Consider the following 27,431-nt stretch of genomic DNA (forward strand, 5'->3'; position numbering starts at 1 on the left):
GGTGGCAGTTTCAAAGGTGTCTTGACATTTTACAATATATGAAATGTTTTGTTTGTTTGTTGTTTTCCACTGGGTTGTCTTGCCACTGCTGTTTATGAGCAGCTAGGCCTCTCCGGTTGCTAAGGAGGGCCCAAGGCTCCCTGGCAGCCGAGAGCCACTCGGGGCCCCGGTGCTCTGTGATGCGTTTGGAATTCCCCCGAGCCTGTGTCTCCTACCACCACCCTGCAGGGCTGTATGCAAACAGGGAAGGAAAAGAGGTTGAACCTGATGAACTTAAGACTTATTTTTATTTATACAGCATTTTATCCACATTTTAGACTAACTAAATATTTGTAAGGGAAAGGGTAACACTTTACTTTAGTTCCCCTATGCAGCATTAATAAGCACTACAAACCATTTAATTTAAATGGCTTTCAAAACACTACAGTTATACCTATACAAACATTTAAATATTTATTAATATACAGTATTTGTCTCCATTTGCAGGGGTTGATATTATATCTCCTTGTGGAAATAGGATCTTTTAAGGGGTAATTAAGTATTAACTGATATTTTTAAGGACAATAATCATTTTTGCCTTATTTTTTATCAACTGCAGGTATTACCCACATTTCTTTTATGGCTTCATTTCTGGACATGAATTCCATGGAAAAACCAAAACAATGCCATGTGTTGGACTCACTCAGGTTATATTTTTGGTGAGTTGCCAGGTGTGTTACTTACAATAATAATGTGCAATCTGACCAGGCAAAATATTTGACTGTGTAAACTTCCTGAACAAACAGCTAAGTAAGTGTCAGACAGGATTGCATCCATTTGCTCTACTGTGAGTGGCTGCAACTGTTTTTACACCTTCCTTCTAAATAAGGCAGCAGGCTGCCAGGACATATGACCACTGTCCCAATTTGGGTTCTGGACACAGTATCCATCCATCCATCCATCCCATGATTGCCCAACACCAATGAAAGTCAAACTCACAGGCACACACCCTCCTCTCCGGCAGGTCTCCCATGTGAGGAAGAGCTGTCAGGTCAACTACAATTAGCCTGAGGAAGATTGGCAATATAGGTTTGTTTACCTTCAAAGTAAAGGCTTAAACTATCACAACAAAAAGGAATTTGCAGCCCTCATTTCCTTTGAGAGGTGATTCAGTGTTAATGAATAAACTAGAATCTAATAGTGTAACAGCATTTATACAGGATAGATTCTATCCTGTATAAATGCTGTTACATGAAAATTATATTTAAGCAAGTACAGTGTTTGTGCTTTAATTCACTGTTGCATTTTTCTAATAAACCTTCACTTCTGATCTACTATGGAGCGAACAACTATTATCCACAGAGAATTTATCAATGATATATTAGCTAATAAAATGGGTGCTTGATTAGGTTGAGTTTCCTTTATTCAGAGGACCATACCATTCATATCATTGTCACACGGACCAAACTGATTGCTGCTTATGCCCTGAAGTATTTACTGAGAGTTTTCTGTGAATTTGCAGTTTATTTAGTTGCAGTATGCTTGGAGGTTTTGGGAGATGAGCTTATGCAGAGACTCACTGGAGCAGGTGATACTTTTAAGAGCTACATATTCAACATATTTGCACTAATGGGGATTTTATTTTGAAATACTGCACAGGAAACAGACTGTTCTGACTTGTTCGACGCTGGTGTGAAGGTGCAGCACCCCCTATCAGCTCTGTCAGAACTGCTTCTGCTGCTGCTGGGGTCTTGTAACTCTCTCCTCCCATCTCCTACTTTTGATGGAGGGGTGCAGCGGTGAGGGCACAGTGATGTCACTGTGAGATGTGAGAGTCGGGGGAAAGGTGAGCTGGTGTTGCGGTGAGTGGTGTCCCCTCCACGGCCAGCGTTCCCAGTACAGAGGCGCGGAGCGGCGAAAGATGATCATCGCCACCGGCACCAATTCAAGCTCCGACGCGCTCTATCCCTCTCCTTCTGCTCAGATCTCGGGCTATGGGGCCTTGATCTACATTGATCCCAAAATAAGCCTTTACCACCACCATGCCAAAGGACAAAACAGAAGAATTGCATTTTTAGGGCAGGTGACTTTGACCTCGTGCCCCAAAGGTAAACTGGATGGCCACTGCGCAAAGGTGCCTCTACAGTATGTCCAGCGGGGCCAGGACGCACTGGACGTTGCCAGCAGTTATTGTACTGTGGACTTCTCTGTTGGGGATCGCTTCGTCTTATCCGATTCCGAACAGGACTAATGCGACTTTACTGGAAAAGAAGTGGGAGACCCTCTTCTCCCGCTCCTATCTGGGGATAAACGGGGGGAAATCGGAGCTGAACTGGGAGAGTGACTATTTGCAGGGCATCAAAAGAGTGCGGCGACTCTACTGCAACGTGGGCATTGGGTTTCACCTGCAGGTGCTCCCGGATGGCAGGATAAGCGGTGTACACAATGAGAACCAATACAGTGAGTTGCACTCGGCAAAGCACTGGCTCCACAAAAGGAGTGTGACACTAAGCTGTGTAAAAGTTAGAGCGGGTCACTTCTCTTGCATGATATTTAATAAGAGCTATCGGAATGGCTGAAAGTTTCCGAAAGCAAAAAACACTGTACTGAGCCTTCCATCCGTGCAGTGAGAACTATCCTCCCAAGCCAAAAACATGACATGAATGCTTGGACCCAGTTTAGACGCTAACTTATTTTTACCCTGCGTCGCGCTGCAGCAGGACACACACACACACACACACACACACACACACACACACAGATCCCACTCAGCACGCTCTCCGCTCCGCTCACACGGCGTCATAATATCTAAAATGCAAATTATTGCAAAGCGCTAATTGAGCAGAGAGCGCATCACTCAGTCGCAATGCACCTGCAAGGGTTACACCCATCACTGCTGCATAGGCCAGTTACTGGACTTTGTCCCCAGGCGCAGAGTGATACTGTGTTCGCTGCCCTAACATGCATGTTTCCTTTAGGTCTAATAGAGATCTCCACCGTGGACCGAGGAGTGATCAGCTTGTTCGGAGTGCGGAGTGAGCTGTTTGTCGCAATGAACAGCAGGGGAAGGTTATACGGAACGGTACGTTTGTGCGCAACTCCAGAGCCGCACGCACGCAGGCACGCACGCACGCACACACACACTGCTCAGTGTAAGATGAGTTCTGCTGGGTTTATTAGCACTGTTGTGTTATTAATATGCTCTGATGATAGGGGCTTTCACAGTGAGGTCGAAGGAGGAGTCCCACTGGAGAATGTTTTAACACTCAGATCCTCTGCTCAGTGTCCGAATCTGTCAGGGGCAGTATCATCACATCCTTCAGTGAAGTAAAAACAGCAATACTACACTATTAAAGTACTTTGCTACAAGTAAAAGTGCTGCAATCAGAAAAAAAAGTACTAGTGTGTAGTTTTGTTATTGATGATGACTTATGCAAGCAGACTAGTCAAAGGGACCACCCTCTAATTGATATATATTTGGGTATTTAAACATTCAACTACACTTTATAAAATAAATAAGGATTTTATGCACCTGCTAAGTAACTAGTGGAATTAAAAGTATGATTCCCTTAGGGAAAACAGAAGCACACAGCAACATAAAACAGAAATCTTAAAGTAAAGTACAAATCATCACAAATCATTGAGAACAAGGGAAGGATACATTTACAGTAAGACTTACTGTTTAATGTCTTTGAACACAAATAAGAAGCAAGTGTCTATGCAAAATTCATATTTTTGCACTGGGCCATTTACCAAAAACACTATTAAAAAGGCTAGCTATCAAACTGTGAAATATTGAAGAATTACGTAAATTCATACTCTCCCATTTATATCACAAAAAATTGTTTCAAGTAATAATTTTGACACTTTTAGACCTTTTTTTTTAAGTTTAGTTTCTGTATGTCTGTTTATCAACATTATCTGATTTCCTTTAAAAGGTTTGGTAGAAAATTATGTTTCTAAGGATAAAGTATCAGTTTAGACCTGAGTATTGTATTTTCTTCACTGCATTAATCTGAGAGTCTTCCTTACTTTGCCAATGCAAATGTATTAATACGAAATTCAATCAACAAATAAATCATGATGTATTATTATTCTATTACTTATACCCCATAGTTTATAAAGTATTTAAATTTACAATGTGCCCACTTTGCTAGATGCAACATAAAAGTAATACTTATACATTAATAAGCTGTGCTGCTGGATAATTAATGTTTTTACATTTTGATTCTCATACTTCTGTGCCGTTACCTGTCAGAGTGTTTCTACACCATGGTAAAGTTTCTTTTGCTTAAATAAAAGATCTGAGTACCTGATCCATCCATTATCTATAGCAGCTTATTCCTATTTAGGGTCACAGGATCTGCTGGAGCCGACTGATTGGCACTAGTATATTTCAATACAAAGCTCTAAATTAATGATTGTAATGAAGCATCTGAAACTGTATCAGTCTGACTGATTTACTGACTGTCTTTCTCTTTTTGGGTCTTTTTTTTTAAGAGATTCTTTGGAGATGAGTGCAAGTTCAAGGAGACTTTGCTGCCCAACAACTACAACGCCTATGAGTCTTTTGTTTACAAGGGCTACTACATCGGCCTCAGCAAGCATGGCCGCGTAAAGCGAGGCAACAAGGCCACCACCGCCATGACTGTCACACATTTCCTCCCGCGACTATGAGAGAAACTGGCAATAAATCAGTAATTTGCACATGTGGATGTTCTTCCAGGTAATATAGAAATGCATAGTCATGATACACACCTATGGACTGCAAAAGAAAACACAAATATTTATTCTGTTTATATATATGTATATTTGGATAGCTATCTTTGTATATGTATGCCATACTGTGCTGCTTATTGTTTTTATGGACAGGGAGAGTTGGAGCCTTTCCCTGTTTCATTTTACCTTGGTGCTTGCTGTAACTGAACTATGTGTCACTTCCTTTTTTGAGATGGAGGATGAGCTATATCATGTGCTTTTAAAGAGTGAAATGAATACTTTTTATTACCTCAAAGTACCACTTTACTAGATTATGGGATGCATGGAGTTCTGCTCAAATATCTGCTAAGTTTATCATTTATTTAAAATGTTTGAGCGCTTCTTGACTCCCTGCTCGATTATAGATATCTGGCAGAGGGGGAAATTTAAATGCACTACCTTTGCTGCACGATTTAAAGGTGCCTTGATGTTCCCACTTGTGGCCCCCTTAAACTTGCATGTAAGAGACACCCGCTGGAGTCAGAAATAGGGCTGACACTCCGGAGATGGCCTCAGGAGGGAGGGGGGTTGACTAACTCTGGTTTATTTTCTTTTCTGTAATTAGATCGATTAAGTAATGTACAATCTGTGTTTGAGACCAGAGAGTGGTCAGCCATAGAGATTGGCACAAGTCCAGAGGTTGGACTGTGTGGCGTTGCCAGCAAATAAACAGGGTGGAATACATATCTATCCGAGCATGGAGAAAAATGTTATTTTGACCTGGCTTGCATCTGCACAAGAATCGACTGAATAGAAAGAGCGCAGAGTAGAAATGTAACTGCACATTGTCTCGGACAGAGCTCATTCAGTAAAGTGGGATGCTGTTTTTGAAACACAAAGCTTTAGCTGCTGTTGAAAATGATGTCTATTGGCCATGAAACCACTACTGATAAATAATGTAAATAGTTGCAAATGTAAAAAAGAAGAATTCAGGAGCTTTTTATGCTGCTTTGTCATAGTTGCCTGAACAAGGCAAAAAGAGTTCAGGTTGCACATTGAACCACAGAGGATGGTGCCTAAATGCTTTGGTAAGAACGGTGCCCTCGTGTTTGTTTCTTCACTTAATTTATCTTTGTGTGTTCGACAGAGTATGTGCGTGCCCTGTGCCATTTCCCTGCTTGCCTGTGTGCTCTGCAGCAGCACTGCAGTGGCAGTGAGGTGTAGGGAGCTGGAGGCAGGTAGTTTTCAATGCAATAATGAACCAGTCAATGGTGTGCCCCAAAGAACTAAAGGACAGTGCAGGTTGTGGTCTGGATGCATACTATAAGATATTTTTTACTCTGTTATCATCCCTGATGACTTTTAGATTTTGTTTTCAACATTTAAAGGCTAAAACATCAACACAGAAGTCTGGAAAGTTAGTAAATGACCACACCTTTTTAGTGCATAGTAATGGAGAAGGTGTACATAGAAGCAGTTGGTTTACAAAGCTGAAGAGGTATCATGCTTTGCAGATTTACTGCTGGTATGTGGACCAGGGTCTTGTTACATTTTCCAAAGATGCTTTTTTTGCTTCCAGTAATTTCTGAGTTATATTTTATAGAGTGCATCCACCCGTTTCTGCAGCTGTTTACTTAAAAAAAACTGAAGCATGCTGCACCATCAGCCTCTTCCTGGTCCTTTGTGTAGGGAGGAAGCAGGACTATTTAAATCCAGGAAAGACATATCTGAGGGAGCCGGCCCGCTGTCTTTGTTGTTTGTTAAACCCTCTGCAGGAATGTGGATCTGTCAGGATGACAGGCAGCCTCCCACATACCTGAGCAGCCCCCCCAAGCTCTATCACCCTCCCACCACCACCTCCATGATCCACCACCCACCACTGCTAGTCCCTTTTTCCCCTCACCCATTGCGGATGGGGACCTTGGGATTCCAGCTGTAACCCAGGAGCTTCCTCCTCTCCTTTCAGTCTTTTTTAGTTCAAGGTCAGAGACACAGACCAGCCTTGGCCCCAATGCTAGTGGTCAGGGTGGTCCGCAGCATGGGTCGGACTGTTTCCATGAGATAGGATTTAAAACCAACTGCATAAACCAACTTTATTGTAAAGCATGTTTAAGGACTATAAAATTTACAGACCCAATGACTCAAGAGTTGTTCTCCAACTGACAAAAACACAGCTCGTAATTTTCCCTGCTTTACAATCTGCGATATTTCTGAAACCATCCTCCTTTACTCTCGGAATTTAGAGCTCCACCTCTTTAAAACGAAGCTCCTCCTCTGCCCTTTCTAAGTGCTTGTGCTGGGATATTTCTGTGGAGGGGACATCTGCAGAGTTAATGCAGTGTGTGAGGAGCAGGTAGAGAGCAGAATCACGTACAGCCTCACCTCTGCTGCTGCACTCCAACCCCACACTGACACCTCTCACCACATACTGACATCGTATCACCTGCTGCTCCACTTCTCTCTGCAGCGCACAGATCAATTTATAACAGTATTCTTCTCACAGAAAAATCTCTTACTCTTTTTCTTCTGAGTGCTGAGGCTACCGTGATGCAGAGCAGAGCAAATTCAGCTCAAAGTTTCTAAACTCAAAAAAACTTGTTGCTGTTGTAGATGAGGCTGCATGCAGTACCACTGATGTACATTTCTTGCTGGGAGTAACTCATCACCATTTTTGGCTGAAATCGTGAATGGAAAGCAATTCACACGTTCAGCGTTTTCAGCTGAGGAAGGTGTGGAAATGAACTTTGCGCATGCACAGCAATGACCACTTCTCTTAGCCGCCTCACAGTCAAGATACAGGACGTCTCTATTAGCACCTTATGAATGACATCTTGTTCATAATTTAACCTAAAGAAATGAGTTTCCTCACAATTCTCTGTCAAAAAATAGAGCTGAGTGAAAGTTTGTGACTAAAACAAAAAGCCCACCTTTCAGCTTTGACCAAAAAAATATATATATATCCATATTTATTTGTCTTCCCTTTTTTTCCCTCATAGATCAAATTTACATTAATTCAAGGTGAGGAATATCTTTTTTTCTAATCATGTTAATGTACAATCTGCATGCCTGTTCCCTTGGTTAGAGGTGTTTACTCCAAGTCTTTTTTTACTCCCATGATAAAAGGAGTGAGGCTTCACTCTATTCCTCCCATCTCTGTTCTCATATACCTCACCTTCTGCCTTAGTTTGGTTTGCAGATGATTGTAAATTAAGAAGAAACAAATTCAGTTATTTGTTTCTGAAAACAGACAATGCTAAGTAAGGATATTAAAGTTTTTTCCTTTTATTTTTGTACGTATGTGCTGTGCACAGCAGTCTACTGTATTCCTGAAATAACAATAAAAGTTTGTCTTTTTTTAACTGGTTTCTGTTTACTGTTCATTCTGAGTGAAGTTGGATGAGACTGAGAAAGGGAAAAGTACTGAGATCCCTTTAATAAAAAGGTCAATACAACAATATGAATATACTCCATTACAAGTAAACATCCTCAAATGCTGGAAATACAAAGGTATTATCAACAAAATGTAATGTATTTAAATTAAAGGTTCTCAATCTGCAGAAAAATGTGCCTGTGACTAATATGTTATTGTAATTTACATCAATACTAATGCATCAGTGTCTAAATGGGATTTTACTGTTGTAGCTGGTTAAGGTACAAAGCTATTTTTAACTTTATGTACAGTCTAGTCCAGTGGTTCCCAATACAGGGATCATGAAATCTGAGGGGCTTGAGCTAATAGATGAGGTTGGAACAGGAAAAGAAACATCTGCTAAAAACAAATGTGTGAGATAACGAATACTTTTATCTCTAAATAGTGAAGACTTAATTAGCATAAAATGGAAATACTCCACTAAAGTACCTCAAAGTTGTCCTAAATACACAAATGTACTCAGTTACTTTGCACTATTGGTATTTAGAGTGGTTTATGCATAACTTTTCTATGTGTGTTATAAATGTGCAAGATTTAACTACTCTAATTTATCTTTTTATTCCCGCAATTGGAGGCGCATAGGTTGTCATCCCCTGCAGAAAAGTTCCATTTTTTTTCAAGTGAAGAGGAAATATTTTAGTAACGAGCTCAGGAACAAAAAACTATTCCTTAGACTGTTGTGTTCTGTGCTGAAACCCCAGCATCTAAAAATACAGTTTTGCCACCTGGATGGACAGTAACGTTCTAGAAAAGCAGTGAAAACTACACCGCATAAGGGAGTGGCTCCCTCTGCTGGTGACATGTAGAAATGACGTGTTAGGCAGGTGCGCAGGAGCAGCAACGTTAAGTTCAAACTACGACGGGACGTCACTGTAAAACTGAAATACTGAGAACTCTTTGATCCGAATTTAGCTTAGTTTGCAAAAAACTTAATTTAACTATGCACAACTAAAAACCGCTGTACATTTAGTCTCGGCCTGATTAAAGAATCATTCTCAACATGTTACTCTTCCTTTTTCTGTTGTATTGCTCAATAAACCAGCCCTAAAATAACCGGACCCAGTGCACAGTGATTAATGTTTAAGGTGGATGAGTTAAGACGTGTCACCAAAAATAAGTGTCCTGTTGTCTGACCGAGAGCATCGGGATAAACAGACAGAGGTGGATGTGGCCCTTCCGCTCCAGGAAACCCGCACATCTGCTTTGGGGGCGAGTTTCTTTTTTTACGCAATGGATGTGAGCAGGAGTGGCGCTCAGGGGACTTTAAATAGGAACTGTCTTCAAACTTTGGGACAACAGAGCATCTGAAAACCTTCAGCAACTAGCAGTGGAAACCACCAGCTTGTTCCAGGATGTACCTCAACAATAGACTGGGGATGAGGGACACTGTCCTGGCGCTCTTACTCGCTGTCCTCCAGGGACTACGTCTTGGAGAAACGGTCCCGAACCCGTCACCCCTGGTTGGATCCAACTGGGGGAACCCGAGGAGATATGTTCACCTGCAGACATCCACAGACTTCAACAACTTCTACTTGGAGATCAGATTAGACGGCACTGTGCGCAAGACGACAATCAGGAGTCCATACAGTAAGTCGTTTGCAATTTTTTTTCTGGGTTACTTATTCCAGCGTGAAAAACGAAAGATCTGTTTTAAATCTCTGATGCTCATTGTTGCTTCTTCCTCACAGGTGTGATTTTGCTGAAAGCTGAAACAAGGGAGCGCATCGCCATCCTCGGCGTCAAAAGCAGCCGCTACCTGTGCATGGACCTGGAGGGCAACCCGTTCAGTTCTGTAAGTTTACTTCGCTGTTACTTTAACTAACCTCTGCACGTTCCCTAAACCTTTCGTTTTGACGTCCTCTTGAAAAACAAAACTTTCTTGGAGACGTTCATAAACATGCTGCTATGAACTGAATCAACCTTTCAGTGTTCATATTTGACACCACTGAGGGTTTTACGCATAGACTTTACGTTTTACGCAAATTTACGCTTAAAATTCGCCGCAACTAAATGTCTAAACATTAATCTAATCGATGAATGCATTTGGTCATGGTTTCATTTACGTCCAGTGAACAGAGTAATGGGGGGGGGGGGGGGGGTTATTTTACTTGGTCTTTTAAAAAGTAGTCATAAACCTAAAGTGGACATGTTCAGTGCAGCAGCCTATTTGGAGGTGATTACGCAGATACCGTGAACAGATTTTAACTTCTGATATCTGGAAAAAAACTGATATTTCCAGCTGTAGTTTAATTTCCACCTCCTGTCCTCAGCCCATCTGCCTCAGAGACGAATGTCTGTTCAACCACAAGCTTCTGGAGAACAACCGGGACGTGTATTACTCCAGCCGGACCGGCATCCTGTTCAACCTAGAGGGCTCCCGACAGGTGTTCTCAGCGGGCCAGAACCTGCCGCAGACCTCCCTCTTTCTGCCCAAAAAGAACACGGTGCCGCTGGAGCGCCTCCTGCTGCACAGGGAGAAGAGGAACCAGGTGGTGGACCCCACAGACCCTCACAAGGTCTACTTCGGGCAGACCGAGGAGGGCTCAGATTCCCGGGCTGTGCCGGAGGACGACGCCGACTTGGAGGTGGAGGTAGAGGTGGAGGCAGAGGTGGAGGCCGGAGACGAAGGGGGCAACGTGTCCCGGGAGACGCCGGTGGCTCCGTCCATCCATGACCCCTGGAACGTGCACTCGTTGAATGGGGCCAGTCCCCGGAGCACCGGGACCATGGGTTGATCTTAGTCCTGACTGACATGAGTGTTGCAAAATAAGTGCGCGCTCGCTTTAACTTACTGTTGAGTCCAGGTTAAACCGTGTAGTTTAAATAAATAAATATAAAACAGACTATTTTGAAAAAACGGGACAAGCGACCATTCAGGTTAATCCTTCTTTTCACACTGACTTAATATCTTTTCTGTCATTCAGCAAACAGTGCGTTTATACACTGAATGTACAAAATATTAGCCTTGACTTGCAGCCCCTTTTTGCACATTTTACAGCGTAAATGTTGCGTTTTGCCAAGATTCAGCTGATCAATAACATATTTTGCACATTCACAAGCAGGTTTGAGCTTAAATGATAATCTGGATACTGGGACTTCACCACACCCCTAAATCTAAATATTTCTGATTACTGTTGCCCTCAGAAACATTTACTAGCCCAACAAATTACTAAAAAGAAAATCCAAGCTGAATGGTCCAAGCCAATTTCCCCTCCACATCCATTATAATTAGTTGGCTTCCTCTGACAGTGAGCTATAGTTAAGTGCTAAATGACAGTAAAGTTAGACTTTCTCACTGATGCAAATTGAAGATTTCTCTGAAGAAATCTGGACAAATCCTTTATATGGACAAAGCATGTCTTACTTTTTTGTGGTCTCTTCTCATAAGGTTTTACAGCTGGTCTGAGAAACCCACATTTCAAAGTTATACTGACAGAGGACAGATGTTAAGACAGAAGCCGAACTTAGTCACTGTGCATAAGTGAAGGCTCCGTCTACTGATGTGAAACTCAGGCATGATTTAAAACAACAATATACATAAGAATATACTCAAGTTGCATTTATTAGAGTTCAGTTTAACCTATATTTTAATGTTCTATGAGTTGGAAAATGAAAGATTTTATTGTTAGATGTTAAAATTAGAACCGCAAACTACATATTATTACAATCACTTACAGTATTTATTGTGCTAATGTTTCTGTTGTTTCCTAACTTCTTTTCAACCAATAATCCAGCCTAATTCTTGACTTGAAAGAGTATAGCTACCTTCACAGAGCAGTGATCTCGATATCAAATCTGAACTTTTGCAATGTGATTTTTCAGGTGCTGGCCACCACCAGCAAACACGAAAACCGGTATCGAAGAGTATTTATTTATTTAAATCCATTCCTTTATTGTTATTTATGGTATTTATAACAATGCTCTACAAGTAAATGTACATAACAGAAAACATGGTTGTCTTTGAATGTATCAGTTGGAGATTTGGATGGAGTGTTGCTTGAATTTGGGACAATAAACTATAAACTAATAAAAGACTCAGTGTTGTGTCATTCTATGCGAAACCACATTGGAGTCAATTCACCTAAAAATACACGTTAGTGCCCTTTTTCATTTTACTGTTAAACTGATCAGTATTGTCCATTAACCTTCGACCTGTAACATGACTGATGTCATCTGACATCACAGAAGTAAAATCAGCAGCACCATTGTACCACAGGAGACCATAAAATACACTAATTTAAAGACCTGTCAGTGTGTACTAATTCGTGGACATCACACTTAGTAGTGATGAAAGAAACTCCAAAATTCACTGCATAAATGCTCAGAAACACAGCAACATACACACATCTTCTTTCACTGTTACGTTTTGTTCTGTATCAGAATAGTAAAAGTTCATCTGTTTTGGATTTTCTATTTCCTGTTACTTTTTAAACATAAACTCAACAAAGAGCCAGTGTTGTCATCTTATATTGCACAAGTAAAATGAGCAGCACCACAGTTGCAACAAAGAAGCTACATTGACTTGAAATGCCACATCTTCTGACAGTGCTCAATAATGCATTAAATAAATTAGACTTTGGGATAATATGGTAAAAGATTAAAATTGCTGTCCTTACTGGCCTACAGCTGGAAGGAGGATGAAATGTTTTGATGTTTTGATAGTACAGTACAGTTATTCTGACTACAGATCCACAGCAGAATGCTATTGATTACTGAGAAAACATAAACTACCCTGTATGTTGTTATATTTAGTTACCTGTGGTAACTGTGAGGTCTCACTCTCATTTATGATAGTTCCATAAGCAGCTACATACCACACAAATACTTCTATCCCCTTTCTTTCTGTCTACACTACTGCACAGCCGTGGGCTTTTCCAGGTGGTCCTTTCTGTTGGTAAAAATGCACCGAGCATTGGAGAGGACTGGGCCGGACTTGGACTGGTTCAGAGTGAGAATAAAGCGGCTGATGCCCGTGTTCGGACAGGGAGAAAACAGATGTGACATCTTCACCCCTGCAGGGAGAGAGCAGTTTACGTCCTCTACAAGGTGCCTGACAGCTACACGGATGTAGGCGCCGTGGCTTACGACCAGAGCATGGACCAACACTCCCTGCAGACCTTCGTCAGCTGAACCACCAGAAGCGAGGTCTGAGGCAGGAGTCCCATTTGCAGCTGCTGATGCTCCAGCAGAGGCATCCGGTCCTGACCAGCCGTATTCATCCAACAACTGCTTGAAAAGGACTTTGAGGAATTTTTTGAAACGCAGCTTCACCTGAAAGCAAGGTGACAATAAGCCGGAGCTATGAGGTGAAGGACAAATCGAAATGTTTCCTCAACACCAGCAGGTTTGAGAACAGGGAATGACTTAGAGCCAAAACTGTCTTTCTGGTTATTCATCAGTAATGGTTTTCATATCTGTTTTCTAGCATTTTTTATGAGAAATAAAGAAAACAATCAGCAGATTAATTAATGAAAAAAGCCATAGTGCCTCCAGACAACTGAGGCAAGTTAGAACGGCAGCAAATGTTAGTACACATTTTGCACTGTAGTAATAACTATCTCCACATCTGGTGATTTTTAGATAAACTGAAAGATGAAATGCTCCTTTATGTATGAGGAAAATCACCTATGTCTTAGGCTAATATAAAACTCAAATAACACAATAATACCTAGTCAGGAAGCAAGAACAAAATCTGTGTCACAGATAAGGTGCCAGCCATAAACTGCAAAATCCCCGGGTCAAGTCTAAATTAATTTGCATCAATATGCCTTTGAGTTGCCATAACAGGAAATATCACAAGTATTACTCAGTACATTAGAACAAATATCCCAGGAAGCCATGAAAGAAAGACAGTGTGCCAGCATGCACAGCACACGGACCCTTGAACTAAAGCAGCTAAATGATATGAAATGATCATCTGAAATTATTATATTATTATACATTTCTGTCAAACAGGAAAGACACTATGCAACTATTTCCTGGCTTGTTTACAGGTTACTCAGAAAAAGTAATCTTGCAATGAACAATAAGCTGTTATCTGACCAGAAACTCAGTTTTAAAATACCTACAATTTTTAAACTGCAATGCCTAACAGTGATCACCAGATAGCGCTGTTGTACAAGCAATACTCTCCTGACCTTGAAGTTTCAGGTTTCTGTTTTCAAAGTTTAGTGACTAAATCTCAATTGGGATTTGGACTCTGACTCACCTGGTCTAAAGTTTCTCCTCCAGGTGGTGTGTAGTCACGACATGATTGGCCAGCAGCATTGGCCATGTTCTTCAGATCTTCTTTGGGACGCCCTTCAGCAATGCCAAAACCCTGAATAAACAACAAAACCACAATTTAGAGCTCAGGTAGAAACTATTGTACTACTAAATATAAAGTTAAGATATTTGGAAGCAGATATAAAGATGACAGATTTACCCTCTCCCTGAGTAACGGCTCCAAAACCATCTCCATGCCCGAACAGTGAGTGTTGTTCCTCATAATTATTTCAGCTGTCTGAGGGAGGAAACATCATCTAGAAATTAGTGATTCAACATTTGTATGTACCAAAAGAATCTGCCATAGTCCGACTAAAAATCATGAATGAGACAGGACAAGTGAGTCAAAAAAAAACCACAGACTCATGAATGGTCAAACAACTATTTCATAAGTGGAAATCATTTATATGCATCCAGTTGTCGATTAAACAGTGAGTAGTGGCAACTATTTGAATTTTCCGAATTTGTTCTGCAACACTTCCTGCAAGCTAAATGTAGGATGAACAGAGGTGAAAATGTAGGACACAAGCTTTTGAGGTTAGGTCTGGCATTATTCTGTCAACACAAAAAGATCAAAGGTGTTAGTGTGTCTGTGTCACCTGATCTGTGTCTGATATCCAGAAACCCAACTATACAACCCAAACTCTGAACGAATGAGTCTGTCTCACCTGCACAGCTCGCTGTAGGTCGCTGACAAACACACAGTTGAAGGTGGTGTCTTTGAGATAGCGTCCTGCAGCCTCACCCTGCTGCACACCCGTCTCTGACAGCAGCGTGTCCACACCTTGGCCTAAAAACACAAAAAACAGTTTTCAGTCTTAGTGATGCAGCATCAGCACAGTGACATTTACTAACTATTACTAAGACTAAATCATTCATCATTTTTTTAATTATACTACACAATTCTTAAAGTATCTATCACAAATGAGAGTCTTTACCTTGCAGCAGCTTCTCTCTGTTGTACTGTGTTTCCCCACTGTGTGAAAACATAACGTCATTGACCAATTGATCAGTGTTTACCAATCACAACAACAATAATACTGTTCAAATACACATCTACGTAATGAGACTAAAACATCACGTAGCTGTTACACGTTTAAAGGTGACGGTACTAAACGCTAACGCTGAGTCTTATTTCAGGTCACACTTTTTCTATAGGGTACCAGTTCATTCATGTTCGAGTCTTACTCTAATAAAAGGAACATTAAGCGGATAAACAATCACTTACTGTCGTATGAGCGTTAAGCTAAATGTCAACATGTTCACCGGCAGCTCTCCAAATACTTCCTTGTTATTACTTCCGTAACGATGATGTAAGTTCCGGCGTCATGACGCAAAACAAAACGCGTTTTATGCTAATTTTATTTTATTTTTTTAAGCGTTAATTTACTTATTACTTATGAAAAAGAAAAGAAATAAAAAAACGTGTGTGTACAAAAGACAACCAAACCAGTCACGTGAAATTAGCCAATTTATTGAGGAGAAACTTGAGGTACACTGTGTGGTTGCACATGGGGATAGTGGGAGAGGAGTCTGTAAGTACAACCACACTGAACAATGATACATTTCTGTGGTTTAAACTTCAACTATATGGGTTTGTCAGAAATATTCAAAACAATATTCAACTTTATTCCAATGAACTGACTTAAAGTCATTGAAACTAAGTTTGTTTTCATGTCCTGGTACATAACATACAGTATAAGATGTGTTTTGATTTAGCACCAGATATATGGAATTACCCATTTTAGTACAGGCACTTTTAACTGCTCATGGGATTGATGTATTTTTGATTAAAGACGAGAAGCAGCATACCTCCTCGCGTCCAGACAGAAAGAAATGAAACCCGTCCAACAAGTTCAGAGTGAAAATGATGTGTGATGTGAAGTGCGATGAGGTAATGAGATGGGCTCTTATAATATCTGTCCAAATTAACCTGAGGTACACAAACATTACAAAGAAGCAGCAAGGATATGATAGAATATGAAGATACAAATGGAACAATAAAAGAATAAAACATGCTAATCAAACAGATTGGCAAACACAAGTACTTCCAGTCCCACTGTTACGTTCCCTCCAGTACACAAACAGAAAGGGAAAGACTACTTACATATACAATGTTTCATATAGCAGCACACAGGTGAATCACAATAAGGCATTTTTGTGTAAGACTAGAAAAGGAAAGCTTCTTAGCAGCAAGAGAATTGTGTGTATAAATCTATTTTTTGCACTTTGGAATTATGTATTACAAACTATACACAAAGGTTTTGTCTGTTTAAAGCACTTTGGAAAAACATTTGGCTTTTGTACAACAGAACAAGCATGAATACAATTTAGAAATTATTTCTGTTCTAAAATGTCACAAGGATTTGTAGCATTTCTGCTAAAGGAAAGAGGATATATACAGGACAGTCAAATCTTCAAGCCATGAACACCCCTATCTGCCCATGTTTATAATGCAGAAAAATGGCAGTTTCAAATTTCAGTTCAGAGCAAAAAATACATAAAAAGAGAAAGTGTTAAGAAAATATTTAGGACACAGTATACGTGTAACTCTTTAACTACTCTGGAAGGTTTTGGCTATGACTTAACAAAAATTCAAGTAAAAGAATGCAATGAACAAAAAAGAAAAATCAAAGTCTACATGTGACTTGGCTTTCCTTAGTTTATATACTATTACACCAGTTATCCTGTCTACACACCTGTCGGGGTGTAGCTTTCAAGATAACACGTGTTACCCCATGGGAATCCAGCCCAGAAAAAAAAAAAAAACCAACCAAAAAAAAACAAAAAACAAAAAAAAAAATCAAATAACTTAAAGAAAAATGAAAATAAAACAAAAATGACCCTAACAACCCACTGAATTCTCCTCAACCACTATCCCCTTACCAATCTTAAGGAGTGTGTTTTTAAAAGTGCATCAATATCATTACAAGTCGCCCCCGCTCCAAAAAGTTAAATGGTAAAAACAAAACAGGAGAACCTGCAGCACACTCAAACTGATCCTAGGATGTCAACCAGGGATTTTTTTCTCCTCCTGTCTTGTGCAACTGCAGAAACATTACATAGCTTACGTTAAATTCCTCTTTTGTTGTCATTAATCAAGCCAGACTTTGAGCATCTTTCCCCACTTTGCACATGCTTTTCTTTTCCAAAAACCTCACTAGTAACCCTTCAATCATCATCCGTGTCCTCTGAATCTGTAAAAACATGCTAAATCTCCTTTTTCACCAGCAACCTGACATCAGTACGACCTGACTGAGGCTGAAACTCTCTCCATACTAACTACTAAACAACTAACATACACGAATTACACCAAGAACAGAACAATAAAATGCAGCCTCACTGAATTCAAATACAGTCATAACTTTTCAGACAACAGCCACTGCTCCAGATCTTAAAAGCCCTCATGTCTTTCCTCTGTGAGTAGGCCCAGCCCACTCCTGGCCAGCACTTTTCAGCATAAATAGTAAGCTGTGCTACAGGTGCACACAGTATACATAGAGGGAGCTACAGTAGTGCTCCTCTGGCTTGAAATTAGCTTGGTATAAATGTCATGTATTGTATTATCAGCTTTTCAATCACTACTATATGGATTTTCAGATCTGGAAAACCCCAGTAAAACTGTCAATTGATAACTGTTTAAGATGATAAAAGAGTAACATAACTAAATGCTAGGTAAATATACATTATTACATTTACTTTGCTAGGTTGTATCAAAAGAATAATGTATATTTAGTATAATTATGCTTTTTTCAAGTATGAAAATATATTTAGGATTCCATTTTGGGAAACCCTAAGGCACTATCAAGTTTTCAAGAATTTACCTTTTTTTTGGTTTTTAAATATCTTGTTTAATTACATGTGGCCCATATAAATGGTGAACATACACCCAACTGGGAATGAATGGGGCAAAAAGGAGAAAAACTAGAAAATTTCTAAGGTCTAATAGTTCATAGATTGTCATACATCACTCATGCAGTGACTTGACGTAGATACCGGCAGCTCAAGCCAACCCTCGCTCACTCCTGTTAGTTCATTGGTGGACAGGCGGGAGTACTGTGTGAGTCAGGTGGCGATGGGAGTTCATAAGTTGACATCTCGTACATCTGTCGGGGTGCTGGACTGGTCCTGCTGTTCCCTCGCCTTGCTTCCCGCTCTGATGCTGGTCTCCTGCCGGTACTGCTGGCCCTGCTGCAGGCTGGTGGCCAGCACACGCTCTATTTGCTCCTGGCATGCCCTCAAACAATCCTGGAACAAAAAGGGTCGGACACTGTTACACATACTCTTCCATTACACTTTTGCTAACCTCAGTCCACGGAAATTATCCGTATCACATGCACAGTATCCTATTTCAGACCCAAACTGTTCTTTAGCAATAACCATTAAAAATACTGTTACAGAACAACTCAAGGGTGGAAAAATTTTAATCTTTACTTCTATACACAAACACAGCAGATAAGTACAAGATATAAAACTATAAGGCAGTTTGTCTAGATGTGAAATGGTTTTAATCTAACCTGTTTTTTCCATTAAAAGTCTATGAATGCCCATAGACATTTAAAAAAAAAAAAAGTTCTTTCAACTGGTTTTCTCAGTTTTAAACACAAATATATATGTTACTCTAAATTTAACATTCGCTGATGAATAAGGCAACGGAGGCTTTAATCTGTGCACCTGTATGCAGACACTAGCGTGCAAAAATCTGGCATTTCTGGCACATCTGACGTGCAAATTGTTTAACAGCTTTGGTCACATGTGTGGCATACCAATAGAATTAGATGTCATGAGGTAGGTGGTCCTGTCTGCATCATGACCTGAACAATGGGTACCAGTACAATCCTATACCAACAGCACAGAGCTGCAAGCTACACAGTGGGCACAGGAACCCTCCCTGACACGAGACCTGTGATTGAGGTATGAGTGAAAGGACAAGGGAGGGAGCTCTGTGATCTATCAGGCAACACATAAGCAAACCTACAACTCTGGACTCCTTTCTCCACAACCCCCCCCCCTTGTAGAGAGCTAGAGGAAATGTCTTTGACCTACTGCACCCTGACCCCCTGGGTTTGGGTCTAAAACAGACTATAGGACAGTGGTGCCGGATGTTTTTGGACAACATCTCTTGTGAAAGAGGATCCTCTCTCTGTCTCTGTCCCCTCTGTGAGTCTGTGTTGAAGATGTGGGAGGTCTGCCTCATTGAGCCGGCTGCAGCACTCTTAAAGAAGCTCACAAAGAGGCCAGCATTCCTTTGAAACATACGGATAATTGGAACCTGATGGGCTGCAGTCGGAGCGCCTGGTGTGATGGCTGGGTTGCGGGGCCCTCGTCACCAGGGCAACGTAACCACAAACTAAGAGACAACTGTGTTGTTCCTGCGGCTTTTTTGGATTTCTAGGCATCTGAACTGGTCTTCTTTTATCGCAAAAAAACACACTGGAAAAAAGATTTTATATGTAGTACTTATTACTGTGACTGGCCAATATAAACAAAGTCTATAGTGGCATATGGTGACTTAAAAATACCTTCACATATATAGAGCCTTATCCCATGTATTTATAATACAAAACTCCAAACTCTATTCGAATGTTTTAATTGCTCAGTCATTATGGTGCCATGGTGCAGTTAAGACTTCTCTAATGCACTGAGGTCAATACAGTGCAAAGCCCATTCAAATGTCAGAATACTCCAGTATTACAGCCTTGCCCATTGATTAAATGCACAGATGTTTATTTACAGTTTGAGTCATAAGCAGCAAAACCTTTCTGAAATATTTCAGTATTTTCAGTAAGTTTTTCAAAGCCCCTGTCCACTGCTGCTGCATCTAGAACTGAGCCAACACAATAAGTTAAGCACTCTGTAGGTATGAGGACATCTTAGATACCTTTGTTTCTTCACTAGGCTTTACTGGAAAAGACACTCATTATGAACATATTCCTCCACCAGGAGGGGCACACAGCTAAAGTGAGAGCCATACAAAGAAATTGCATGTGTCCTACCACAAGAATGTGGGCTCTGAGTTTCAAGAAGACATTCCCTCTGCCGCTGCTCTTTATAGCAGCAGTCTGGCTCCCAAGCCAAGACCCAACGCTTGCTCTCCCTCTCTCCATGAAAAGTAAATGGCTTCAATCTGCCACTACTGAAGTCATCACCGCTGTTTACTAAAAGGCGTTCTATGGTGCTGTCGTGAGATGTTGCAATGATTATTAACAATGCACTGTGGTGTAGCACTAAAACTATTGAGTAATGACTTGTAGCAGGTATAAATCTCCTTTTCTGTGTTTCTCACCATCTCTGTGTTGGTGATCTTGGCCAGCAGGTCTGTCAGGTTGTCTCGACTCAGCCTCTGGTCAGTGTGGTCCAGCTGCAGACCACAGACTGCAGCTCCCATGCTGCCAGTGGCAATCATGGAAGGAGGGTTCATGGCAAGGCGGTCATCTGGTGAGGAAAGGGGAAACAGTATTAATGTGTAATTAGTCAAGCAGAAACTCTGGGACAGTGACATAGAATTTGATTTGTATCTGTGATATAAAGAGCTGCACGTAAATCAGAAGCGTGAAAGATGCAAACATCTGAATCATGCATGTTCCACAGCTGAACCAGACTTTCCCACAATCTAAATTTCATCGGCCTTTAGCTCCACTGTGGAACCTGAGTTGGTTTCTTTGAAAGAATTGATTAGAAAAACAGAGGAGGAAAACTCCCACTCTCTGAGTCGGAGAAACGACTCCCTGTGGTTCATATCCAAATCTAAAAGACTTAAGCAACTACAGGCCTGGATGAAGGAGGTGGGAGAGGAGGCAGCCTTGGACAGGACAACAAGAAACACCAACTGCTGAAGCTGATTTTAAACAGCTCATGATTTCAGCAGAGTTATTTTCATATTATGGGAAACCCTGGGGCTGCTTTCACAAAGTAACTCATCTAACCACCAGGAGTCATCCTGAATCATGCTGTAAGTTCACACGGAGATTCATCTTCAAATCTCTACATAAAGGATCTTTTACAGAAGACCTGAGAAAAGTCCTGAGCAGAAATAGGTGGTGTGGTTGACCCCACTGCTATGGATGACAACATGTTTCACGAAGGAACATCAGGTGATGATCCGTGTGAGTGAATATGAAATACAATACAATAAAGGAGAACGAGGAACAAATAAAAATGTGTGTGTGTGTATGTGTGTATAAATAAATAGGTAGACTAGAAAATATATAGATTATATGTTACTGTATTTATTTTCCTCTTAACTGTGTCACTTAAGTGTCAAAGCAGTGGAGAGTGAAAAACATCATTACACAAGCTAAAACTAATGCAGTCAAGTACTGCAGTCCTGTGATAAATCCTCTTTCATGAAGGTGATAAAACTGGTCTTATACAAGTCCAACCCAATACATAGTCCTAGCCCTGTGCAGACTGGTCGTGGTGGCCTGAGAGTTTTGATTAAACTCTGGAGAGCAGCCTGCTTCGCTACACCCATCATCTCCTCTGGGGACCAGCTGTCCATAGGAGGAGCTCCTCCATCATAAGAATAACATCTCAACTCCATATAAAACTCCAAACATTTACATTACTGCACAACCACAGCAGGCTCGTTTTTTTTCCGTTGCGGCTGCTTTGTATTCTGCTTATGAAAAGCAGAGGCGACCACTGAAACACACCCAAATATAAAAAAAGTGTGACACTAAAACTGTGCTAAACAGGGCATGAAACTCATTGAAGGAGCCTATGGTCCCAATAACTAGCTCTAGTAAACAAGTGCTTATTGACCATATCTGACCACATTGGTGTTTGTAGAGAATTTCAATGCACTAAAGTCACCTCTTTTGTTTTATTTTCATTGAATTAGCCTTGTAACAGAGTAATGCTGTATTAGGTGATCCTACAGTACAGTTTCTGTCCAGGATATGAAAATATTACAGGGATTCCTAGTTTAGGCAAAGGAATGCCATGAAAATTCACATAGAGAGGCCTAAGGGGACATCTGAGTTTGTGCTTCTCCAGAGCCCCTAGAGTTTATTTTGGACATGAGGCCAGGATGGGAGAAGGAAGGAAGATCACTGGATCACTGCCCTGACTTTTTAAACCTGGAAACTTCCCTGTCAACAAACAATAGAGGCAAAGTAGCATAGGAGTTCAGCTGCACCTGAGTCATGGGGCAAAGTGTATATGCTGGAGGAGAAGTTACAATATGGTAACAACTGCTATCATTACCATGTATGTAGCTAATGTAAACACAGCACTGAGAGGGCTTTTCTCAGGAACTCATCAGAGAAATGTGGAAATGACACTCTAGGTAGCTTTTAGCAACTGGTCCGCTGTGGACAAAACCGTTACGACAGGCTGGGGAGAGACTATAAAGTGTATAGTTGCAGCTAGATGAGTATTCTGAGAGAAGAAAGAGGTCACAGATGACTCACAATGGGAGAATGTTTGTGTGTGTGTGGGAATATTCTGGTGAATGCGGGAATAACAAGGCAGGGGAGTGAGTGTGAGGAGCAAATCCGAAAAGGTGAATGAAATGATGTTCAGCCGTGTTACCTGTGGCACAGAGGGCGATGAATGTCAGTGTGTGTTTGCGGACCATCGCCACCTTGTCTTTGGGGAGAGGCAGCCTACGTATGATATGCTCTATAAAATCATTGGGGATGACAGAGGCCATGTTCCACTTCAATTTCCCCAGCACCACCAGTTCCCAGTCCTAAAAGACACAGAAGGCAATTAGAAAAAAAAAAAATGTCACAGTTCAGTTTAAACTGTTCTGACAAAATCTATTCAGTCCGAGGGTTAAATGGCATGGTGCCATGACCCAATTAAACATGAAAAAGATTACAGTCCGTCCCTTTTCCCAGAGGAAATGGCTTTGTATAGAGTAACATTTTTTCACGTTATCGCTCTCCTCACTGTATCTTATTATCTGCATGCCTTTCTCATTCCTCGCATCCTTTGTGTTCATATTGCCGACATGTGACAAGCTTTGCCCTGCTTAGAGGCCCTGCCAATGAGACAACTAGCCCCTTCCTTCCTGTCACAAGCCTCAAACAGCTACAATGAATTTGCACTGCACAGAGCTGACTCTTAATACAGTCAGTCTTCACACCAGCAACAAAGGTGCACATATGTTTTAATTTCCTGTGTGTCAAGGCTTTGTAATGAGTTTACTAATGTTTGCTTTCAGTATTGCAATTTGTAATAAAGGATGCAATTCAAGCATGTCTAGAGAAAATAAAAAACATTTCAAAAACTTGCACCAGTATTTTGAAAATGCATCTTGTCAAAATGACCTAATACTGAGCATTAAAAATGGGCTCAGACACAGTCAGCTTTCTTTATCATTATCAGAACCAATAAAATTTACCCAGCAGAAAAGCCAAACAGTGACACCAGGTTTTTCAAGCTCACAGCCACTTGAATGGCTGCCATGGACATTCATCCAAGTCTTGGATCTTATGCCAACTTAGCAATGAGGTTTTCTTCAGACTTACAGAAAATTGGGAGACATACTTGCAAATCCTAATGCAAGCTTCTAAGTCTCTGCAAATGTTTAAATATCACTGTGTTGTCAATTTTAAGAATCAGGGCACACAATCACAAATGTTTACACATCTCTGCATGTGCTGCCACCATTTTCAATATTATGTTTACATTTCTGCAGGCAGTGAAGCATCAGAGCAGATCTGTAAGGCTTTGCAGGTTGCAGCATTTCCTGACATTTTTCATCACAATTAAAACTAATAGTCAGCAGTGGTGCCCCCAGTCAGGTCTAGCATAGTATGAAAACTATTGTGTCTGAGGCATTATTTCATTATGAGTGAGTCCATTTTCACTTTCTTACCAATCTACAGGAGATAACAGCATCTTTAATCCACTATTTTCTTTACTTTGACATATACACTAAGTTACCAGTTCATAATGGTAAAAAACTAAAACTAGTCTAGTACAACAGCCCCTATTTCAATCAATATGGGTAGGCTAAATAACAGAAAGGCCAGTACCAGTCACCAAATGTATAGTGCCAGACAGATATTCTTTTTAAATTTAGTTTTGGATACATGCTGATGAACTCATCTTCTCACTTCCTTTCACTGAAAAGCAAACATAGTAAACACCAAAACCCCAAGGCAGACAGGGACCCCCCCCCCCAATCACTAAATATGTATCTGTTACCTGAAATGTCCGCCATCATTCACACTTACATTGATTTCCTGTACATAACAAATTTTAGCCCACATGGAGACTGTTGACTGTGAGACAAGCTGAACTAAGGTCTGCTGCTGGTGCCCGCCCTTCTCGGACCGCTGCGCTGACAAACAGCACCCTCCACCCCCTTAAACTTCTCTTTTCCAACTGAAGCAGCAGCAGCAGCGGAAGCAGAGTTTTCATTGCAAGTAAAAGCTGCAACATCTTTCACTGAATCCCACCATCCTGTAAGGATGTCCAGGAATCTGGAGTACTTCTGACAGTACAGACCATCACAAAGAATGAATGCCATTTCCAGGAGCAGCTGTATTAGTTATATTAATAGTTTAAATCATTTTTAAGAATAAAAGCCAAACATTACCTTGTCCCAGCTTCTCACCAGGAAGTATCTACTGCTAAAGGCTACAACTAACAATTCTTTGATTTTCATTGTCAAATGACTAATGTCCACTGTAATTCTACAAAATAAAAAAGTATAAAAGCAAATGAGTACAAACAAAGAGAATTGTTAGGTGCAGCCCAAATATGTTAGATTATTTAGCTCTCCTAACCAACACTTCAAAGATTCCTGGTTAGTAGTACCTCACATACTGCTCTTAATATATGTTTACTAAACCATATGTTGGTAAAAAAAGAAAGTTATTCCTGAATATATCACAAAGAGAAAACTTCCTCTTAATAATCCTCAGATAGATGAGGGCAGACAGGCGTAACAGGTATTTTGGCTGCTTTTTTGTATTATAAATCCTAACTGAAATACAAGACAAGTCCATGTACTGCAAAATATCCATATCCTGTACTGCATAACTGGCACTAGATGGCATCACATGCCTCTTGAGTCCACATGGATCTAAAGAAAGGATGTGGCTGTATTGTACACAGCTCCATTTATAAGGAAAATGTGAAACTTCCTGTGAAACCAATTCAGCTGTTTGCACAATACAATCAAAATATGACACTGAACTTTTATACTGCCGTCAATGAACAAATGGAGCTTTTCAAGTTCCAGTTCTTACCAGCAGTTCCCGTGGTGTGATTGAGTTGTCTGTGTACATACAAAGTTTTTCTGCAGATAGTGGCCTGCAATCCTTTAACTTGGAGGCCAGAAACATGCACACAGCTCCCAGAAGCTGCAAATAACTCTTTCTTGTAGGCATCACTGCTAAAAATCTGTCCAAATAATTAATGGCTAAAGGGAAGACATCTTCGTTACTCTTCTCCTCTTCACACACCTATAAAGATACACAAATGTAACACAAAGACACATATTAGGTTGTGAATGAAACCTGAAAAATGTAACAGGAAATAATATGATTTCCACAATAATGATTTTCATTTGAAGCAGAAAAACAGACACAGGTGGTGGTAGCACTGTCACATTTTCATGCCAGTGTTATTTTTAGGTAATAGAATAACTCAGTCATTTTCATATCTCTCATTCAGTCCTCAGCTGCTAAGTCAGGGCAAGGCAGGAACAAATTAGTTCAATAGGAAGTCAGTTGAGCAAACCCCCTCGCTAGTCAACTCTTCTTCCTTGTTGGGGCTCGTCGTCTTTAAAAAAACATTTAAAAGTAAAAAGCAGTCATTTAGGGGATTAACAAAATGTGCAAAATGTCGAAGGCTTGTGCTAAAACACTTCCCGACAGTTGTAAAAGAGAAGAGTTTACCAGCATGAAGTGGGTTTAAGCTTTAAAAATGAAAGTGGTTTTGCATTCACGTTGCCTGCCTTGCCCTGAGCTCGGCTCACTTTAAAAAATTAATAATAATTACTCTGAAGGGAAAATCTCGACTTTTCGATCATGTAAATTAAGATTAACACCCGCCTCGTCTCTGGAGCCAGATAATTAGCAAAAAGCACCAGGTCTACAGCCATTAGTGCAAATGTCTAGCTGGGCTATTTCTTTGAAGCTGAGTTTTCTTCGTGGTGGAATTTCCGACTCTCCCACGCCTGTGGTGAGTCATTCTCATTCAATTGTCAAACATGTTAACATCTATGACAACTCTCCATGAACTAAAATAGCCGACCCAGGGGTCTAAATGATCCCAAACATGTGTGTCAACATGCAGGAAACTTTAATTAGCCAAAGCCTATTAGGTTAGCATACAATGCATACAAACCTCGTGCATCCAACCTGCGACCATTCGTCTCATGTAAGGCTGAATATCCTTCTGGACCCGCTGGAAATACGAGCACTGAGGTAAAAATCTATCCTCGATAGTCAATAAACTTTGCAGCACTCTGTCATCGTAAAGGATGTTTGGGTCAAGCTGGGCTTTCACGGCTATGTCCGACTCCAGGCAATAAAGCTCCATGACTCGGCCCCCGTCTTCCCCCCAATTCTTTTTCTACGTTTTTTTGCACTAAATAATAAAAATAAAAATAATAAATATTTTCACAATATTACAGCCAGCGGACAGGAGGAGGAGAAGTGGCCAGGACGAAGCATGAGGCTGAAACTGCTCCAGTCCTGCTGCCTCTCGCTTTGCTTCTTCTTCTCCTGGTGCTGCTGCTTTCAACATCCGGCGAGGCCTTCAAAATAAAAGCCCGATGCAGAACGAGTCATACCTAGAAATTGTTCTTCTAGGAACTTTTTTCTTGGCTTCCGGCCTGTAGCTGCTTCCATTTAACATCACTACTTTCTTTGAGTCGTTTATAAAAAGAAAACATGACTAGTTTAGACTACAAACAACCTTTAAAGTGCCTTTTCATTACATGTAGGACTATAAAAATAAAGGCCATGGAAATTTGTATGGAAGATTTATTTAGGATTATATATATATATATATATATATATAATTTTTTAATGCATACAAATTATGAAAAATGCATTTTTATCAGATAAAAAAACAAAAACATCTGTTGATT

The 27,431-nt window shown here is 40.6% G+C and overlaps 4 protein-coding genes across 4 annotated transcripts; 2 read left to right on the top strand and 2 right to left on the bottom strand.

Annotated features, from left to right (window-relative positions):
• Nucleotides 1–1,715: 1,715 nt before the first annotated feature.
• On the top strand, nucleotides 1,716–8,041 carry LOC113142027 (fibroblast growth factor 6-like). Its single transcript, XM_026326755.1, has 3 exons — nucleotides 1,716–2,439; nucleotides 2,958–3,061; nucleotides 4,480–8,041. Exons 1-3 carry the CDS (start codon nucleotides 2,097–2,099, stop codon nucleotides 4,654–4,656), a joined length of 624 nt encoding a protein of 207 aa, XP_026182540.1. The 5' UTR covers nucleotides 1,716–2,096; the 3' UTR covers nucleotides 4,657–8,041.
• A 1,195-nt stretch (nucleotides 8,042–9,236) lies between these two features.
• Nucleotides 9,237–11,314, top strand: fgf23 (fibroblast growth factor 23). The gene is made up of 3 exons (XM_026326754.1): nucleotides 9,237–9,694; nucleotides 9,796–9,899; nucleotides 10,378–11,314. The coding sequence occupies exons 1-3, from the start codon at nucleotides 9,460–9,462 to the stop codon at nucleotides 10,840–10,842; spliced, it is 804 nt and encodes a 267-aa protein (XP_026182539.1). The 5' UTR covers nucleotides 9,237–9,459; the 3' UTR covers nucleotides 10,843–11,314.
• A 660-nt stretch (nucleotides 11,315–11,974) lies between these two features.
• Nucleotides 11,975–15,667, bottom strand: tigarb (TP53 induced glycolysis regulatory phosphatase b). Its single transcript, XM_026326753.1, has 6 exons — nucleotides 15,600–15,667; nucleotides 15,310–15,347; nucleotides 15,040–15,161; nucleotides 14,532–14,609; nucleotides 14,316–14,426; nucleotides 11,975–13,378 (listed from the first exon to the last, which is right to left on the bottom strand). Exons 1-6 carry the CDS (start codon nucleotides 15,629–15,631, stop codon nucleotides 12,959–12,961), a joined length of 801 nt encoding a protein of 266 aa, XP_026182538.1. The 5' UTR covers nucleotides 15,632–15,667; the 3' UTR covers nucleotides 11,975–12,958.
• A 162-nt stretch (nucleotides 15,668–15,829) lies between these two features.
• On the bottom strand, nucleotides 15,830–26,878 carry LOC113141982 (G1/S-specific cyclin-D2-like). Its single transcript, XM_026326682.1, has 5 exons — nucleotides 26,684–26,878; nucleotides 25,582–25,797; nucleotides 22,907–23,066; nucleotides 20,658–20,806; nucleotides 15,830–18,619 (listed from the first exon to the last, which is right to left on the bottom strand). Exons 1-5 carry the CDS (start codon nucleotides 26,876–26,878, stop codon nucleotides 18,455–18,457), a joined length of 885 nt encoding a protein of 294 aa, XP_026182467.1. The 3' UTR covers nucleotides 15,830–18,454.
• Nucleotides 26,879–27,431: the final 553 nt, after the last annotated feature.

The sequence above is a fragment of the Mastacembelus armatus genome, chromosome 23 (assembly GCF_900324485.2).
Source record: "Mastacembelus armatus chromosome 23, fMasArm1.2, whole genome shotgun sequence".
NCBI lineage: Eukaryota > Metazoa > Chordata > Actinopteri > Synbranchiformes > Mastacembelidae > Mastacembelus > Mastacembelus armatus.